This window comes from Physeter macrocephalus, chromosome 2 (genome assembly GCF_002837175.3).
Source record: "Physeter macrocephalus isolate SW-GA chromosome 2, ASM283717v5, whole genome shotgun sequence".
Classification (NCBI taxonomy): Eukaryota; Metazoa; Chordata; class Mammalia; order Artiodactyla; family Physeteridae; genus Physeter; species Physeter macrocephalus.
Window position 1 is genome coordinate 138,772,271 of NC_041215.1, and position 20,163 is coordinate 138,792,433.

Consider the following 20,163-nt stretch of genomic DNA (forward strand, 5'->3'; position numbering starts at 1 on the left):
CTGCCCCGACCGGAAGCCGTGGGGCCGGTTCAGACAGTGCCCCGCCCCGGAAGGCGACCAATCAGCGCGCGGAGCTCATTAATAGTGACCACGCCGGCCCCGCCTCCGCCTCTCGCGGGGCCACCGCCCGCGCAGACCCAGAGCGCGGCCGCGGACGAAGATGGCGACCGCCATGTACTTGGAGCACTACCTGGACAGTAAGCGCCCCCCGCGTCCCCTAGGCCCACCGCCCTGGCCGGGCCGCCCCCGCCGCGCCCCACCCCGCGCACTAGGCTCCGCGCGCGGACCCCGGGGCACGTGGGGGCTGCGGGACGGCCCGGAGGCGGCGGGAGCGGCTGAGGCACGCGCGGGGCGGGAGGGCCCACGAGGGAGGGGCGCTGGGGGTGCGGCGCGGGGTCCCGCCGTCACGGTCGCGCCAATTCCAGGTGCGTCACGGCGGGGCGGGGCCGGCGGGTGCTGGGCGGGGCCAGCGCGGCTCGGCTCCACCCTCCCAGGCTCAGCCCCTCCCACTTTCGCCATAGGCCCCACTCTCTCTTCCCTAGGACCCGTCTTCCTTGGCTGGGCCCCGCCCCTCATTCGCTAGGCCACGCCCACTTCGTCGCCGGACCCGCCCCCTCTGTCTAGGCCCCGCCCCTCCGAGTCCCGTCCCCTGGGACTCTGGGCCGGGTTTGGGGGGCCCAGGGCCTGGGGGTTCTGTGTTCTGTGTCTGCTTGTGCTGTGACCTGGGAGTCGCTTCCAAGCCTCAGTTCGTGCATCTGCAAGGCATGATGGCGTGGAGGGTCTCTGAGGGCACCTGTCTGCGCAGGGGGTTGGGGGCGCTACTTAGGCGTGTGGGTAGGGTGTTCAAGGCAGTGGTCATCACAGTGGGCCAACGTCCCGAGGCGTCACACAGGTTGCACCCTCTGGAGGACTCCTGAGCAGGTGGTTATTTGCCGCATTTCACAGCGGGGGTGATGCTGCGTCAGAGGCTGAGTAGTTTGTCAAGGTCACTCTCTGGAGAGTGGCGATCCCACGTTTGAGCCCTACGGTCCGACTCCAGTCTGGCCCTGGCGGGGGCATGGCCAGGGGATGCGGGCTGGTGGGGATTTTGCCTGGTAGCTCTGGAGCCCTGTGCTGCACTGGGGATTTTCAGTCATCCGGGTCTGGGCGCCCAGAACCCCCCCCCGAGGTTGCTGAGAGTAGGGAGTGAACCCCGGCTCCAGGGAAGGCAGTGGAGATCCAGCCCTCCCCAGGGGGGTCTCCCAGGCATGGCCCAACCTGAGCACAGAGTCCTGGGCCGAGAGCACCGTGGAGGGAGGGGCTTCCCCACCGTCGGCCCTGGAGAGACCTACACTCAGGTGCCTGTTGGGGGTGCTGCGGCCTGCCCTCCTCTGACCCGGTGACTGCCCAGGAGGCCCCAGGAGGAGGGTCTGAGGAACACGATTCCTGTCCTGTGAGGGACACCCATGTGAAGGCTTGCGGACGGAGGCCCCTGCTCACTCCCTGAGCACCTGCTGTGTGCCAAGAAAGAAGACATGATCCCTGTTTTCCTGGAACTGGCTCTCAAATGGGAGAGATAGAGTTTTTAAAAGTTCACAGAAGTTTAAAGGTCATGAAGGAGCCCAGCAGGTCTGAGAGTGCAGGGGTGGCACTGTCTTGAGAGCCCTGGTAGGACAGCATGGGAGCCCACGGGGAGGACGTGATGGGCCTGGAGGCCGTGGGTGGGTCTGTGCCTCTCTCTGCGAGAGCTGGGAAGCACTGGGGCTTAAGCAGCAGCTTTGTACAATTAGAGCTCTTAGAGCGGTCATCTGTGGAGGGGGCCCGTCCTGGCTGCGGGCAGGTGGGGAGCTTGGCCTGGACCAGGAGCCTGGCCGTGCAGACAGGAGAGCAGTGTGGGGCAGGGTCCTTACCTGTGCTGTCCCGCACGGTCTGTTTGATTTTAAATAAACTCAAGTAAAATGAGAAGTTCAGTCCCTCAGCTGTACCGGCCCCATTTCAGGTGCTCAGTAGCCCCGTGTGGCCAGTGCGTGCTGTGTCAGGAAGCGCTGTCCTGGCATAAAGTTCTACTGCACGGCCCTGGTGGGCACCACCCAGTGCCCTGAGTTCAGAGTAGAGTCAGGGGAGAGCAAGGAGGACCTGGGGTTTGGGCTTGTTCTCTGTGGTGGGGTGTCTGCGGGGGAGGAGTGGCCTGGGGTCTGCCCTCTGTTCGCCTCTGACTCCTCGAGCTTCTGACAAGTTCTGAAGCGCGTCAGCCTATTGCCAGTGTGAAATAGGGGAGGGCTGGATTCGCCACTGTCTTCAATGTTTGGCTCGTGTCCCTGGAAAAAGATACCTTGATTCTTCTTCTCTCCAAACCCTAACAGAAACAGAAGCCAGGGTGGGCTTTTTGTTTGTAGCCTTGAAGTATGAAGCTTGGAAGGCGGGTTTTTGTCCTGCTGTTGAGAAGCATGTATCTGTGTTTCAGGTATCGAGAACCTTCCCTGTGAGCTTCAGAGGAACTTCCAGCTGATGCGAGAGCTGGACCAGAGGACAGAAGGTGGGTTCAGAGCTTTCAGAGCAGCCAGGGTGTGGGGAGCAGCTCCCCAAGTCCAGGAGCGGAGCACCGACATCCTGGGGGTGGCGCACGGGTCTTCCAGGGACCTGGGGCAGTGGGGCTGCTGTCCAACCTGGGCCGCAGGTGTTGGGTAGTGTGTCAGAGAGAGTTCTGAGTCTTTTTTTTTTTTTTTTTTAATTTATTTATTTTTGGCTGCGTTGGGTCTTCGTTGCTGCGCGCGGGCTTCTCTCTAGTTGTGGAGAGCAGAGGCTGCTCTTTGTTGCGGTGTGCGGGCTTCCCATTGCAGTGGCTGCTCTTGGTGTGGAGCATGGGCTCTAGGCACACGGGCTTCAGTAGTTGCAGCACGCGGCTTCAGTAGTTGTGGCTTGTGGGTTCAGTAGGTGTGGCTTGTGGGCTCTAGAGCGCAGGCTCAGTAGTTGTGGCACATGGGCTTAGTTGCTCCGTGGCGTGTGGGATCTTCCTGGACCAGGGCTCAAACCCCTGTCCCTTGCACTGGCAGGTGGAGTCTTAACCACTGCACCACCAGGGAAGCCCCTAGTGCTGAGTCTTTAAAGTCAAACTTAGTCCCTTGTGTCCCTACATGTCTCCATGTCACATCTTTATAATCGTCATCCCCTCCCGCAGTCAAAATATTTGTTACCTTTTCTTTCCTTTAAAATATTTTATATTTTCAAACTATGTGTACATAGTTTAAACAGTTAGTCCTTTTAGATCTTTTGGTATTTAACTCCCTATTTCTAAACAGTTCATTTTTGCTGCTATTTCTTACTTTATTTCCTTTTGGTTTTAGACTTTATCTATTCAGTCAATACAAAAAGTGAAGATTTACGTCTCTGGTTGTGCCCTGCTCGGTTCATGCACACACAGCTCCCTCCCCCTGTCTCCTGGGTGTAATGGACTAGAATTTGAACTGTGGTGATGCTGTGCTGTCCAGTGACGCTGTTTCTTTCCTGGGCTGCTGTGTCGGTAGTTTACCATATGCTATGCTCACATGCCCTGTTTGGAGTAACTGTCTTTTTCTTGGAGTTCTTAATTGCTTTGCTTGTTGGTTTTGTTTTCCTCATTTTCAGTGTGCCTGCTGCACCAGGTTACTTGCCAGTTCTGTGTGTGCTCTCCATGGAGACCTCTCTCCTGGAGCCTCTGTCCTTCAGTCTCGTCCGGGCCGACTGTTTCCGGGCCTGCCACGCACGCCTTGCCCTACGTCTTCCTAGGCTCTCCCTTTGCTCCTCTTTGTCATGGAGCCCTGTTTCCTAGGTTGTAAACATACTACTTCTTGATTTGCCTGTTTGTTTCAGAGGAGCCTTTTTCTCTGGGAGCTTCCAGAAGGAAACTTACGGCAGGGTAAATTTCTTATACCATTGCGTGTCTGAAAATGCAGCAGTGAATAGTTTGGCTGGGTATCGAATTCCAGATTGACAGGCATTTCCCCCAGAATGTGGCAGGCGTTGCTGCATTGTCTCCCAGCTTCTGTGTTGCTATTGAGAAGTCTGATGCCATTTGGGTTTCTCATCCTTTGAATATGTGATCTTTTTTTCCCTTTCCTATTTAGAAGCTTTTAGGCTTTTCTCTTTCTCCTTGAGGTTTTACATTTCATGGTGATGTGCTTGGGTATGGGCACTTTTTCACTCATTGTGCTGGGCACATGTTTTGCAAGATTGGAATAGCTGTGGTTTTTCACTAAGGAACAGCTTCCTGACTAGTGAATACAGAAATTTCTTTTATGGTGAGATAAAGCATTTGTATTCAGAAATAAGCATAAACATTTGTAGATTGCTTAGCAAATAGCACCTGGAGAACCTCTCCCCAGATGGAGAAATGGAGCCTCTAGTGCCTGGGGGCCTGTGTGATCCTCATGAGCAGGCCCCCCCTTCCCCAAGGGGTACACCCTGAGTTTTCACCTGCAAGAATGGTTTTCTCACCTCTCTAAACCAAAGAGTTAAGAGTTGCATCTGTCTTTGCCTTTAACATCAGTGGAATCATACAGTGTGTTTTCCTTTGTGTCTTGCTTTTCTTGCTCAGTGTCACCTTTTGTGGGATTAACTGATGTTGTTATGTTTTTTTTTGTTGCTGGGTAGCGTTCTGTTGTGTGAATGGACCACAGCTTATTTATCTGTTTTACTGTAGATTGGACGTTTGGCTTGTTTTCTGTTATCTGCAGTTATGAATGTTTTCCCATGTGTACCCTGGCCTCTAAATCTTGAGGGTATGTACCTGAGAGTAGCCTGCTGGGTCATAGGTAAGGTGAGCACATCATTTATTATTCAAACAATAATAAATGGACTCTTCAAACTTGAGAGTCCAAGAGGGCACGATGAACCCTTGCTGGGGCAGCGTCATACGTTGGGACTGTCATGGGCGCACTGCCCTGGTCGGGGTGTCTGCTTGTCTCCCTGATCCAAAGTGTTTGGGAAGGCTGTGCCCGCCACCGGCAGCCAGTTTGGGCCAGCCACTTCTTTGCTGGCACTTGTCATTGTCAGGCTTTATTGGTTGCCAGTCTGGTGAGCGTGTCCTGGCTTTTTGCCCATTACTCTATCAGACAAGAAAGCCGAGATTGACATCCTGGCTGCAGAGTATATCTCCACAGTGAAGACTCTGTCTCCGGATCAGCGCGTGGAGCACCTGCAGAAGATCCAGAGCGCCTACAGCAAGTGCAGGGAGTACAGCGACGACAAGGTGCAGCTGGCCATGCAGACCTACGAGATGGTGAGGAGGCGGGGAGGCGGGGCAGGGGCGGGGTCTCCCCACGGACAGGCTCCTCCCTTTCGCGCAGCAAGGGGGAGGCTGCTCAGAAACAGGGCGTCGAGGTGGAGGCCGGGCTGCGGTGGAGCGATGCTGCTAGAGCAAGTGCACATTGGAGGAGTCCTCGTCCTGGGACCATTACTGCGGTCTTGTGTCCTGTGCCCGTTTTGCTTGTTCATTTATATATACTTTTAATGCTTGTTTTTGTCAGCTTTAGGTAAAGTCCTAGAATTGGTTTTGTCCAGTTTCCTCTCAATTCCGCTTCTCTTGGGGTTTGCAAGGTGGCACAAAGCCGTTCTGCGACGCACATGAGGTCGTGTAGTGAGGCTCCCGTCCTTGCCTCACCCAATAAAACAAACAGTGATTTTTTTTTTTTTTTGCGGTACGCGGGCCTCTCACTGTTGTGGCCTCTTCTGTTGCGGAGCACAGGCTCCGGACGCGCAGGCTCAGCGGCCATGGCTCACGGGCCCAGCCGCCCCACGGCATGTGGGGTCTTCCCGGACCGGGGCACGAACCCGTGTCCCCTGCATCGGCAGGCGGACTCCCAACCACTGCACCACCAGGGAAGCTCCAAACAGTGATTTTTTTTGTTGTTGTTGTTGGTATGCGGGCCTCTCACTGTTGTGGCCCCTCCCGCTGCGGAGCACAGGCTCCGGACGCGCAGGCTCAGCGGCCATGGCCCACGGGCCCAGCCGCTCCGCGGCATGTGGGATCCTCCCGGACCGGGGCACGAACCCGCGTCCCCTGCATCGGCAGGCGGACTGTCAACCACTGCGCCACCAGGGAAGCCCCCAAACAGTGATATTTTAAAGCCTGAAATCAGTTGTGTTTGAGAGAGAATCCTCTAGGAGGAGAGCTTAATGCTTTATGTTTGTGACTTTGATGCTCCAAAGTGCTAAATCCTTTGAGTAATCAGCCTGTCTTCCAAGGAGTTAGGTGTGATCAACGTCCTTAAGACAGTCCGTTTTCTCTCTGACGTGTAATGAAGCTTAAGACTGTGGTTCATTTCCAGTCGGGGGCTGTGGGCATGTGGGATCTTCCCGGACCAGGGCACGAACCCATGTCCCTTGCATCGGCAGGCGGACTCTCAACCACTGCGCCACCAGGGAAGCCCCCAAACAGTGATATTTTAAAGCCTGAAATCAGTTGTGTTTGAGAGAGAATCCTCTAGGAGGAGAGCTTAATGCTTTATGTTTGTGACTTTGATGCTCCAAAGTGCTAAATCCTTTGAGTAATCAGCCTGTCTTCCAAGGAGTTAGGTGTGATCAACGTCCTTAAGACAGTCCGTTTTCTCTCTGACGTGTAATGAAGCTTAAGACTGTGGTTCATTTCCAGTCGGGGGCTGTGATGGACGATGTTGGACGGCTGTCACCAGCCAGCTGGTGCTGTGTCTCATGGCGTCCTTGTAGCTACAGGAACATCCCCTCTGTCACGGGCAGTTGTCCTGTGCGGTCCTTCCTTCCAGCTCTGTCCTGAACTCCGTCTTCAACAGTCATTTTCTGTTGACGAACCTACGGCTCTTCACATTTTACTGATTTAACGTCAGGATCTAGTATCCAAGGTCCTCAGCCCTTCACTTCATTGCATCTTATGGCTCTGTTTCTCACTGTTGCCTGCCTTCAAGGTGTTTTCCCCGAGTAGGATTTATTCTGTTGATGGGGAACAGAATGTGGGGAAAAAGGACCCTTGCATCAAGTTGGAAATAGCAGGCCTTGTTCTAGCGGAGTATTTTTACTTCTAGACTCAATTTAAGGGCCAGACAGTGCTTTCTGCTTGACGTCAGGAGCATTTGTGACCCTGAGGCGTTTTGCTCTGAGTTTCGAACGGAATGTGTGAGCATCCTTCTGTGTAGGTGGATAAGCACATCCGGAGGCTTGATGCGGACCTGGCTCGCTTCGAGGCGGACCTGAAGGACAAGATGGAGGGCAGCGACTTCGAAAGCTCTGGAGGACGGGGGCTAAAAAGCAAGTCTGTTAATTTTTCTTCATTTTGTTTTTGTTAACTATGGAGTTTCGAAGAATTTTGTCTGATAAGTGTATTAGGAACATTATGGTAAATATCATATTTGGGTAAATCTTGTCCTGCTTCAGTGAAATCTGTGAACAAAGTTGTGGTCTTTATTGTTTCAGAAGGTCGAGGTCAGAAAGAAAAGAGGGGCTCCCGGGGTCGTGGCAGGAGGACCTCAGAAGAAGACACCCCAAAGAAGAAGAAGCATAAAGGAGGGTGAGAGGTGCTTTTTTTCTTTTTCCCTGAAGAACACCATTGGTATTTGCTCAGGATGGAAACACCGGTGACTGCTAAGGCTGAGGAAGTGCTTACCCGTGCCAGGTGTGCTGTAACTCTTCCTGCTTTGCCTGTGCCGGGTGTGCTGTAACTCTTCCTGCTTTGCCCGTGCCGGGTCAGTTGGTCCTCACAGCAACTTGAGGGAGCAGTGTTGCAGTCGTGGAGACCGAGGCTTCGGAGCTCCTGGGTTTTTGCACCAGGCAGTCTGACTCCAGAACCCATTCTCTTAGCCACTGCGTGCCCTGCCTCTTAAGAGACACGGTGATGTTTGGTGCGGTTCAAGCTAAGCCATTTCCTAGTAGTTGAATACACATCTGTTGATCATTTTATATATAAATACATGTTTTAGATGTGTTCATTTTTAAATTGTGTGACTGCATTTATTAAATATCCATGTCATTTAACTTGAACTTCAGAATATTTCATTTAAAGCACTCTCTCACTTGCTACCCCCTACCCCCCAAGATAGCTTCATAGAATATGAATGTGATGCTTCATCCTCCAAGATAGTGTAACATTGCTTCATAGAAGATGCTAAAATGCCAAGTGGCTTCTGTGGAGATGATTCTGACAGTTATGGGGAGAGCTCAGAAGAGTTAGTTTCCGACAAAAGAAAAGTTTTGGTTCTTAAACCTGGTGTTTAAACTTTTATCTTAAAAAAAAAAAACCCAAATAGTGTCTTTGTATTGTAAAGTAATGCACAGATGCAGAAGACCACACAACAAATTTGTAGTTTAACGAATTACTGTAAGAGGCACATCCTTGTAATCATTGCCTGGTCGGTGACTAACGCTCCCTGGGGGGCCCTTCCCTGTACCCCGTCAGAATCGCCACTTCCTCAGCTCCAGACACACACGACCCAGACAGACAGTGTGTTCACTTCCATTCTTTCTTTGTAGTTTTGTCCCCGACACGTGCACTCCTGGACCCTATAGTTTAGTCTTGTTGCTTTTTTTTTTTTTTAACCTTTTAGATTAACTTCATTAAGGAATAATTTACATAACAATAAAATGTTCTCATTTTAAGTATACAGTTTGATGCTGTAGTCAACTTCTTTAAAGTTATAGAACTAGTCAACCTTTCTATTTCTTCTTGAGTCAGTTTTGGTAATCTACATCTTCCAAGGAATTTGTTGTTTCATATAAGTTGTCACATTTATTGACATCAAGTTATTCATAATATTACTTTATTATTCTTCTGATGTTGTAGGTTCTGTACTGATGCTCAACTCTTTTAGACCTGAAATTGATGATTTATGTCTTCTCTCATTTTGCCTTGATCTTTTCAGAAAACTAGCTTTTGGTTTCATTGATTTTAATTTTTTTCTCTACTGTTTGTTTTCTATTTCACTTATTTCTGCTAATATCTTTATTCTTTCTGTCCTCCTACTTAGCCTGGATATACTTTGCTTTTCTTTTTCTAACTTTTTAAGGTGGAAGTAGCTTAGATCATTGATTTACATACTTCCCTTCTTTTCTAATATAAATATTTAAAGCTATAAACTTTCTTCTAATTACTGTTTTAGCTGCATCACACAAATTTGATCTGTTATGTTTTTATTTTTATTCCATTCAAAATATTTAAAGTTTTCTTTTGTGATTTTTCTTTGACCCGTAGCTTATGTAGAAGTATGTTTCTCAGCTTCCAAATAATTTGAGATTTTCCAGGTAACTTTCTAATTTCAATTTCTAATTTAATTTTGCTGTGATCAGAGAACTTCTGTAATTGAAATCATCTGAAAGTGATTAAGTTTTGGGTTATGGTTTATGGTCTATTTTTCTGAATGTTCTATATATACTTGAAAGCAATGTGTATCTTACTGTTGTTGGGTAGATGTCAATTATATAACTTGGTTGACAGCACTGCTGTTCAAGTTTTATGTATCCTGACAGATACTCTGTTTACTTGTATAAATTACTGAGAGAAGAGTGTTGAGATCACCAACTCTAGACATGGATTTGTCTATTTCTCCTCCTGCTCTGTGAGTTTCTGCTTCATATATTTTGAAGCTCTGTTATTTGGAGGTACATACACATTTAGGTTTTTTAAAAATAATTGACTTCTTAATCATTATTTTGTTGTCTTTCATAATATTCTTTGTTTTGAAGTCTGTTTTGTCTAATATTACTATAGCCATTCCAGGTGTCTTACAGTGAGTTTTTACATGGTGTGTTTTTTCCCTTTTTCATTCTTTTACTTTCACCACATTTGTGTTTTTGTATTTAGAGTGAGTTTCTTGAAAGCAGCAAATAATTGAGTGTTGCTTTTTTATCTAGTCTGAAAATTTCCTTCTTTTCATTGCCCTATTTAGACTATTCAGATTTAATGTAATTAGTGATATGGTTGGATTTAAATTTACTATCTTGCTGTTAGTTGTCTCCTTGTCCCATCTGTTCTTTTCCTATCTTCTTTTGGATTAATCATGTATTTTTTCAGTATCCCATTCTATCTTGCTGTTAGTTGTCTCCTTGTCCCATCTGTTCTTTTCCTATCTTCTTTTGGATTAATCATGTACTTTTTCAGTATCCCATTTTTTTTTTTTTTTTTTTTTTTGTGGTATGCGGGCCTCCCTCTGCTGTGGCCTCTCCCGTTGCGGAGCACAGGCTCCGGACGCGCAGGCCCAGCGGCCATGGCTCAGGGGCCCAGCCTCTCCGCGGCATGTGGGATCCTCCCAGACCGGGGCGCGAACCCGGTTCCCCTGCATCGGCAGGCGGACGTGCAACCACTGCGCCACCAGGGAAACCCTCAGTATTCCATTTTTTTTAAGTGGGTGTCAATGGTATCTGAAAGAAATCTTAGTTTTCACTTTATTTATTTTTTATTTTTTTGTTTTTTGTTTGTTTTTTGGCTGCGCAGCATGGCTTGCGGGATCTTAGTTCCCTGATCTAACCAGGTCCCCGGCAGTGAAAGTGCTGTGTCCGAACCATTGGACCACCAGGGAATTTCCTCAGTATTCCATTTTAAGGACTATTCCAATGTGTACACCCTGTTTCATTAACTTATCACAAAGAATTTCAAATAATATTATACTATTTCATGTTTAATGTAAGAGCCTACATGGGTATTCTTTTGTTTTCTGCCTTTTGTCCTTTGTGCTATTATCAAAAATTTTACTTCTATATATGACATAAGTCTCTGCATATATTGTTGTTATCGTTTTAGGTTTAAATCATTGCTTATCTTAAACACATTTTAAAATATGAGAAAAAGTTTCATAGTTAGTCCATATATTTACCATTTCCAATGCCCTTCACTATATGTAGATGCAGATTTCCATCTGGTATCACTTCTCTTCTGCCTGAAGAATTTTCTGTAACGCGGCATGTGGGATCTTCCCGGACCGGGGCACGAACCCGTGTCCCCTGCATCGGCAGGCGGACTCTCAACCCCTGCGCCACCAGGGAAGCCCTCTTCAACATTTTTTACAGTGCAGGTTTGCTGATGGTGATAAATTTTCTGTTTTTGTTGCTTTAAAAATATCTTTATTTCACTTCCATCTTTGAAGGATATTCTTGTTGGATATAAAGTTTTAGGTTGACTTCTTTTTTTCTTTCATCACTAAAGATGTCCTGTTGTTTTCCATCTTGCATTGATACTGATGAGAAATTAGTGGTAATTCTTATCTTTGTTCTTCTGTATATAAGTGGCTTTATTTATTTTTGCTGCTTCTAAGGTTTCCATTTAGCAACTTGATTTTTTAAAAAATTTATTTTATTTATTTATTTTTGGCTGTGTTGGGTCTTCATTGCTGCACACGGGCTTTCTCTCGTTGTGGCGAGCAGCGGCTGCTCTTCGTTGCAGTGCACGGGCTTCTCACTGCGGTGGCTTCTCTTGTGGAGCATGGGCTCTAGGCGCACGGGCTGCAGTAGTTGCAGCTAGCAGGCTCAGTAGTGTGGCTCGCGGGCTCCAGAGCACAGGCTCAGTAGTTGTGGTGCAGGGCTTAGTTGCTCCGTGGCATGTGGGATATTCCTGGACCAGGGCTCGAACCTGTGTCCCCTGCATTGGCAGGCAGATTCTTAACCACTGCGCCACCAGGGAAGTCCACAGCAACTTGATTTTTAACAGCTTAATTATGATGTGTCCTCGTGTGTGTTTTTTGTGTGTTTTCTGTTTGGAGCTCATTGAGCTTCTGGGAACTGTTAGTTTATAGTTTGCATCCATTTGTAATTTTTCAGCCAGTTTTTCAAATTTTTTTTTCTGTTCTCTTTTGTCCTTTTTATGGGACTCCAATCATACATGTGTGTTAGCTTGATATTTTCCTACAGATCACTGAGGCTCTGCTTATTATTTTGTCAGAAATTTTCTTTCTACGCTTCCATTTGGATAGTTTCTATTACTTTATCTTCAAGTTTTTTCTTCCTTGTTGTCTAATTTAATCTTAATCTCCTTTAGTGAATCTTTGATTTAAGAAATTTTCTTCTCAGGAAGTTCTGTTTCTTTTTTTATATAACTGCCATTTCTATTATTACACATATTTTTCTTTATATCTTTGAATATATCATTTTACAACAGCTTTTTAAAAAACTTTCTCTTCTGATTCTGTGTCATTTCCAGGTCTATTTCTTTTTTTTTTTTTAAAGCTGCTTTATTAAGGTATGATTGATATACAAAGAACAGTATATATTTAATGCATACATTTTGATGAGTTTGGCAGGTCTGTTTCTGTTGACTGCTTTTTCTGTGGTTGTAAATCACATTTTCCTCCTCCTTCACATGTCTAGTAATTTTTTTAAAAATTAATTTATTTTTGGCTGCATTGGGTCTTCGTTGCTGCACACGGGCTTTCTCTGGTTGCGGTGAGCGGGGGCTACTCTTCGTTGCGGTGCACAGGCTTCTCATTGTGGTGGCTTCTCTTGTTGCAGAGCAGAGCATGGGCTCTAGGCACACGAGCTTCAGTAGTTGTGGTGCGCGGGCTCAGTAGTTGTGGCGCATGGGCTTAGTTGCTCTGCGGCATGTGGGATCTTCCCGGACCAGGGCTTGAAGCCATGTCCCCTGCATTGGCAGGTGGATTTTTAACCACTGTGCCACCAGGGAAGTCCATCTAGCATTTAAAAAAAAAAATTATTTATTTAATTTATTTTATTTTTGGCTGCATTGGGTCTTTGTTGCTGCGTGTGGGCTTTCTCTAGTTGCTGCGAGCGGGGGCTACTCTTTGTTGTGGTACGTGGGCTTCTCATTGCAGTGGCTTCTCTTGTTGTGGAGCACAGGCTCTAGGCATGCAGGCTCTAGAGCGCAGGCTCAGTAGCTGCGGCGCACGGGCTTAGTTGCTCCGCGGCATGTGGGGTCTTCCCGGACCAGGGCTCGAATCTGTGTCCCCTGCATTGGCGGGCAGATTCTTAACCACTGCGCCGCCAGGGAAGCCCCCATCTAGTAATTTTTGACTCGTTGTTAAGACAGTGTCAGTGTCATGTGGTTGACTATCAGGATTTTGTTGTCTTCGTTTAATGGGTGTTGAATTTTAAAAATTCATTTAAATTTTTGTCACTAGTTTAATCACCTGTGGAGCAGCTTGATCCTTTGTAGGCACATTTTTAACGTTGGTTAAAAAAAACCTTTTTCTTAATATGCCAGGTAGTAAATATTTTAGGCTTGTAGGCCATATTGTCTCTGTTGTGACCACTCAACTCTGCTGTTTAATATTGAAAGCATCCACAGAAAATATGTAGATGAATGATGTGACTGTGTTTCATTAACACTTTATTTGTAGAAAAGGCAGCCAACTGCAGGCTGTATTTTGCCAACCCCTAGGTTAGAGTAGCCTTTACTCTAGGGTTGGTTAAACCCTCCTGCTAAGGTGTGACCCTTCTGGGTTCTCCTCTGAATGTATTTGGTGTTTGACGAGGTCTCTCCGTTCTGGCTGGTTGGAACTTGAATGTTGCCCAGGCTGCGTGTGAGCTCTGGGAATTGTTCAGCTCATGGGTCCCTGGTATTCTCTGCCTGGCCTTGTGGATTGTCACTCTGTGCACAGGCAGCTTAATCTTTAGCTAAAAACTCAAATGGATCTGTTTGCAGATTTCCGGAGTACACTCTCTCTAGCTTCCTCCTTTCCAGCACCCTGCCCCCAAGTTCCAGCAGCCTTACCCTCCCTGAGCTTTGGGTTTTCCCTCCTTCTAGACATGCAGGCTTTGCTCCTCTCTAAGGACTGGCTTGTGGAAAGTGTCTCCAGGCAGAAAGCTGAGAAGGTCGTAGGTCTCACCTGGCTTGTTTACTTTCTCAGGATCGCTATCCTTTGCTGCCTTCTGTGTAGTGTCTGGAAACTCCTACTTCAGGGGTCTTGTCCAGTTTTCTACTTGTTCATAGTAGGAGGGCAGTTCAGTACCTGTTATTTCGTCAGGGTCTTTTTTTAGGTAAAGTTTCTTTAATGCGTAAGTTTTTCTCCATCCCTTGCTTTTCTTCATAATTTTCCTTCTTGAAGGACCTGTGCTGTTTGGCTTGTAGCATTCTCCAGAGTCTGGATGTTGCTGATGAGATGTGAACCCTTGTGAGAGCCTCTTTGTTGAGCGTTTAGACGGTGCATCTCCTTCTTGTTTGCTCTGCAGGGTGATCCTGGGGAATGCATCGACCTGTGTGTGTTCTTACTGAAGCCGGTTTTGTAGATCTGGCAGGACATTTAATGCTGGGCCATGAGACCTGTGTCAGAGGTGATTGAAAGCATCTGCCTTATGGTGGATGTTTGTTGACTGTGTGGCAACAGTTAGGCTGTGTCCGTTGCAGATGGATGAGACCATAAACGTTACAGGTGACCCTTGAACAATGTGGGGCTTGGGGCACCAGCCCTCTGTGCAGCTGGAAGTCCACGTATCACCTTACCGTCAGCCCTCTGAGTCTGAGATGCCACATCCGAGGGTTCATCCTACCGTGGGTCACGTAGCACTGTACCATGTACTCGCTGAAGAAAAGCTGTGTGTAAGTGGGCTCACGCACTTCAAACCCGCCTTGGTCAAGGGTCAGCTGTAAGTCTGCATACTGTAGTCTTCATTCTGGAACACCCATCTGATTTCCTTTTTTACGGATTTTAGTTCCTTTTTGAAAATTCTCCATATTTGCATCTCTCTTATTTACATTTTCTTCATAATGTGTGTTTAAAGCCCTTCTCTGCTGATTTTAACATCTGGGTCGTCTCTGCATCCGCTTCTGTCTGCCCGCTTTCCTCTGGTTACCACTCCTGCTTTTTCACGTCATGTACTTGTCCCATTGTCTGGCCTTGGAGGTGCTGGAGAGGGAGGTCCCTGCGCTCCCCCAGAATGACTTTTGCCCTTCTTTGGTCCAGGCACATGGAGCAGGCTTGGGGCGGGGTGGCGAAGGTGGCAGGGGGCCTCCCGGCTCCTGACGGAGAAGCCAGAGCGTCTGTTTTGCTGCCCCAGTGGCTCTCTGTGGGCGGTGCTTGGCTTGCCTTCCTGCGGAGGCCTTCCTGCGGAGGTCTTCCTGCGGAGGTCTGGAGGAGGAGGCTGGCTGCTCAGAGACCAGGGATGTCACTCTGCAGCCTCTGCTTGGCCCCAGGGTCAGTAAATGGACTGTAGGGTCACGGCCGTGTGTGCAGGGTGCTGCAGAGTCGGTGTGGTCCCCAGTGGGCATCCGGGCCTCGGCTAAGCACAGGAGACGGATGGCCCGCTCCCTCGGCTGCTGCCCCTTCCTCAGCCCTAGGGCATCTGGCCTGTGTCACTCCACAGCTGTCCAGTGTCTTTAAAGTATGACCTTAGCAGTCTGTCGGGTTTGTCTTTCACCTTGCGGTGGCAGCAGTGTTCCACGCCTTCCTGCTCAGGGCCCGGAGGCGTGCCGGCCTCCGCTGGGGACGAGCAGGTGTTCTCCTGTGTCCCTTCCTCTCCATGAGTCCCCTTGGAGGGACAAGACCCTGGCTCCCTGGTGCAGTGGGAACCTCCCTGACGGGTGCGTGCCTGGCCGTGGCTCACACCTCGGGGATGACCCGGGTGTCTCACCCTGTCTCTGCCGATGCGCTGGAGCTGGCCGGGCCCGTAGCGTCCCCCTCACTGAGGGGGGCTGGCGTGCGTGTCGCTGGCTGCTGTTCGAAGCGCTGGCCGCAGCAGTGGCAGGTGAGAAGGGGTAGTCGGGTGGCGACGTTGGCAGAGCCCTCGGTAAGTCGGGCTGGACCCGGCGCTTCCGCGTGAACCGTTTCCTCTCCACAGCCACCCTGGGCGGCGGTGCCGTGACTGCCCCAGTTTACAGACAGAGGGGGCCGGGGGTGCTGAGGCCCGCCCTGAAGGCCCGCTCTGCCGTGTGACCGGGGGCGCCCTGTCCCCGGGGGCCGTTGGGGCAGGACGGGGCCGGGGCCGTGTCTGGAGAGGACAGGACGCCCGCGGGCCGGGTGCGGGCCAGTGTCCTCCGTCTGCCGGCGCTGTGGCTTCACGGCCTGCCTTGGGGTGAGGCTGCAGTTCCAGGGTCAGAGGCAGGTCCTGTCGCCCTGCGGGGCCGGGCGGGGGGCCACCCGAATGGCGACCGCCAGACCTCGGGTGCGTCCTTGCCGTCTTTACGGCCCCTGAGCCAGGCAGGATCTGCGTGCGGACGCGGGGGCCGTTCCTCCTGAGGATGAGTAGCCGTGCCTGTCGGGGTCGTGTCCTGAAGCGCCTGGGACGTGCGTGGGGGGCGACGCGCGTGGGGGGCGACGCGCGTGGGGCTTCATGGGTGGCTGGTGAAGGGTGCCCACCACGTCCCGGGGTCCGGAGCGGGGGGCAGCACTGCTGCCCAGGGGCTCGCCCTGGCCTGCCCCAGGGATGGGCTCGGCCAGCAAGAAGGGCCCTCGTGGGCTTGGGCCCCCGTGACCTCCCGGCCGCTTCCCTCCGCCCTCCCACCCCAGAGGCCCCTCCAGGTCAGGCTGGAGGGGCGGTGGTGCGGGATCCCAGGCCTGCTTGCTGGCTGGGGGTGTCCTCGCTGGGGGGTCCCCACAAGCCCTGCAGCCTCTCCTACTGCCACGCACCCGGCCAGTGCCCTTGAACCCGGGGTGACGGGTGCAGATTGCGCGGCAGCTGGAACTGTGCAGCTTGGTCAAGCCTCAAGCAGAACGCACGGAGCAGACGAGGCGAGGTCTGTGCCGGAGTCGAGAAGCACCGCAGGAGAGGCGCGAGTCCGCTGGTGGGTGGCTGCTGCGGGGGTTTGCACTGATTCCGCGGGAGGTGCCTGGGAGGGAGGCCCCTGGCGGCAGGACGGGACCCCGCGGGCGGTGACACAGCGCCCCAGCCCGAAGGCCTGCTCGCAGCTGTGCCGGAAGCAGTTTGAAAGCGCAGGGGCCAGTATGCGTTTCCGTGACGTCCCCAGAGACGGAAAGCAGAGCCCACACAGAGGGAGGGCCCTGGGTGGCAGCTGCACGGGCACCGAGCGTACTTGTGTCAGGGACAGTGTGCGGCCGGGACGCCTTGCTGGGCCGGGAGGCAGGTCGCAAAGGCACATCGTGTTTCTAGACCCTGGTGCACAGGTAGCACGTGAGCAGTGAATCCCTTTGGGGACCAGAGTTTCTTCGTTTCACCCCGGTCAGTATATTCAGATCGCCCAGCAGCCGCCGTGTCTTAGCTTTCCCTTTGCTGTGTTCCTCGTGTGACTTGCTGTGTTTGGTTAGCAAGTACGCGTTTGAATCTGCGCCTGTACTTTTTATTTTGGGGGTGGGGGAGGGAGGGTTTTCCTTCTGTACTGGTAGGAACGTACTGTCTACACCAGCCTGAGCTCACGGTTTTTGTTTTAAATAACGAAACACATGAGAGTCGATTCCACGAGCCCTTCCCTGTGTGCCGCTGCAGAGCCGCAGGCAGCGGATTGGAGGGCGGCGGTGCAGGGGTCTGGCTGGGCTGTGGGTGGAGCCCAGAGGGCAGCTGGGGGGTGCAGGGTGACAGGCCGCTTCCCTGGCATGGGCAGGTGAGGGCGGCCCTGCTGACAGTGGGCAGCTGGGTAGGTGGTGGTGGGCTCCTGGGGGTTAGGGCCAGGGCAGGGCGAGGGGAGCAGGGGCTCCTGTGGCTTCCGCGGCGAGGCGGTGGCCCTTCTTGTCGGGGAGGTGCAGGGCAAGCTGGCGGAGTCAGGGCTGCTCGGACGCCTGGGCTGCCTGGATGGGCTCAGGTGGGTTCTTGGATGTTGCCAGGTGTCCACTGTTGGTGGTGACGTGTGCCTGCCCTGGCCGGGGAGAGGCCACGGGAGGCTGGGGGGCTGACCCAGGCTGGGGGAGGAGCTTGGGGAGCAGGCCCCGTCGGTGGGGGGGCCGGGGCCAGGCATGGTTCCTGTCCCTGGGGGGACTGGTCTGGACGCTGAGTGGTGAGTGCCTCCCCCCGACATCCTCCCACGCCTTCGTGCATGGCCTTGTCTGGCGCCATCCGGGGCAGCTTGTCCCCCACCCTCCCGCTCACCGCTGTCGTTTCCCCACAGGTCCGAGTTCACCGATACCATCCTGTCGGTGCATCCCTCTGACGTGCTGGACATGCCCGTGGACCCGAACGAGCCCACCTACTGCCTGTGCCACCAGGTGTCCTACGGGGAGATGATCGGCTGTGACAACCCGGACGTGAGTGGGGCCTCGCTGGGGCCTGGGGTGGCGCCCTCGGGGCGGGTGGCACCCCGAGCGCGGGGCTGACCACCTCCTCCTTCGCCTTGCAGTGCCCCATCGAGTGGTTTCACTTCGCCTGTGTGGACCTGACCACGAAGCCCAAAGGAAAGTGGTCAGTATGGGCGCCGGCTTTCCTGGAGCACGGGGTGAGCGGCTGGGCCCAGGGCCTGCCCGCTGCCGCTGGTCACGGTCCCTGGGGCCGGGCTGCAGGGGACACCCACCCACCTCAGGCGGGGCTGCGGCTTTTAGTACGCTTGCATAACGTAGGGACCCGTGAGCAACATGGGTTTGAACCACTTAGATGCAGAAATTTTTCAATCGTAAATGCTGCCGTGCTCCGTGATTCCCGGTGGGTTGGATCTGCGGGTGTGGAGGAACCGCAGGTGTGGACGGCCGACTGTAAGTTATACGTGATTTTCAACTGTGCAAAGAGTCGGCGCTCCAACCCCGTCCTTGATCAAGGGTGACCTGCACTTCCTGTTCCCCCAAACCACGGCCATTCTGACTCTTGAGTGAGGCAGAGATGATCACAGATGCAAACGGAGAATGAAGAGTCCTTCCCCGGGGAGCTTTGACGAAAGATGAAGAACGTTAACCAGGTCTTGGCCGGGTGCAGGCCAGGCATCCTCAGTGCTGCGGGCTTTCCGTTCCATCGAGAAGTTGCGCCATGGGTCGTGGCGCCATCTATTCCGTCCTGTGTTCAGTGGGCAGCGGCAGCTTTAGTGTGCATAGAAATCTGTTTTTGCTGACCTGTGCTGAAGCAAAGTCCCGGGAACAGGAGGCGGGGAGGGCGATTTGAGTTTGACTTGGACGTGGTGGGTTCGAGTTGTTTGTGGGACTTCTGGGTGGAAGAGTCTAGTAGGCACTGGAAAATCATTTCCTTCCAGGAGGAGAGGATCTGCCCACCACTTGCTGGGAACAGGGCGGGACGTGCAGGGCTGGCCGGGAAGCCAGGGCGCGGCCCCAGCCCGCTGCTGTCTACCTCCCGGCTTCCCTGGGCTCCCCTGGGAGATGGCAGAGAGCAGGCTGCTTCCTGCCTAGGTCTGAGACCTGAGCCCGTGTCTGGGGGTCTGCACTCCGTGCTCGCTGGTGCAGCATTGCCCTCCACCCCAGGGCCCGGTAGGGCCGGGCTCACTCGCTGGCCTGGACCAGGTACTGGTGGCCGGGGCCGGGGCAGCTGCATCACGCGGGATCAGCTGCCTCCCTTCTGTTTCGGGGCTGCCAGGGCCCAGGAGGGACCAAGAGCAGGCTCCTGTGTCTCTGGCTCTGGAACCTGCTTGCCCAGGGTCAGCAGGGCCCGCTCAGCCCCGCAGGGCGGGTGGGGGTCTGCTCCTGCCGGGTTAAGGGGCCCCGCCCGACTGCTCGCCTCCCGTTCGGTCCCAGTGGCGCTGTCATGGCGCAGAGAGGACCCATGAGCTTGATCGAGCGGAATGCTCGTGTGTAAACACCACGCTCTCGCCGACTGTATCTTATCCACCGACTTCAGAACAGACGTGCTGGATGGAATGGCCCACGTGGGGGGTTTTCCCCGATGGGAAGGCTGCACTCTCTGCGTTTGTGGGTCTCTGTCCTGGTGCCATTTCAGCAGCGTCCAGCCATCCTGGAAACGGGGTCTGGCTGCCCACGTGCAGAGGGCCCCTCACTGTGCCTTTCTCATCACAGGTTCTGTCCACGGTGTGTTCAGGAAAGGAGGAAGAAGAAGTAAGGAAGAGGCGGACGTCCGGACCAGAAGATCACGTTGACATATCCCTTCGTTCACGTCGCAATATTTTATCTTCATTTTAAAACAACCTTGTTTCCGATGATATTTAATAACTCAATGGCCAGTTATAATTCTGGATATTTCCTAAAACAAACAAGAAGCCACCTGAGCCCTGTTGCCCAGAGGAGTGACCCTAGGGGACTTACCACAGTGACTCCATTCTCATGACTTTTCTTACAGACCCCTGGCCCCAAGCATGGCGGTCACAGCGAGTGGCCCCAGGACTTCGAGGGGTGTGTGTGCCTGGTACACTGCCATCGCTTTGCAGCTGGAGGTGTGAGCCCTGGTCATCTGTCTGTGGTTTCC

The 20,163-nt window shown here is 52.2% G+C and overlaps 1 protein-coding gene across 1 annotated transcript; it reads left to right on the plus strand.

Annotated features, from left to right (window-relative positions):
- The first annotated feature begins 122 nt into the window (after window positions 1-122).
- On the plus strand, window positions 123-19,915 carry ING5 (inhibitor of growth family member 5). Its single transcript, XM_024124717.3, has 8 exons — window positions 123-197; window positions 2,444-2,515; window positions 5,070-5,236; window positions 7,125-7,236; window positions 7,402-7,495; window positions 17,918-18,053; window positions 18,146-18,207; window positions 19,758-19,915. Exons 1-8 carry the CDS (start codon window positions 161-163, stop codon window positions 19,798-19,800), a joined length of 723 nt encoding a protein of 240 aa, XP_023980485.1. The 5' UTR covers window positions 123-160; the 3' UTR covers window positions 19,801-19,915.
- The last annotated feature ends 248 nt before the right edge of the window (window positions 19,916-20,163 follow it).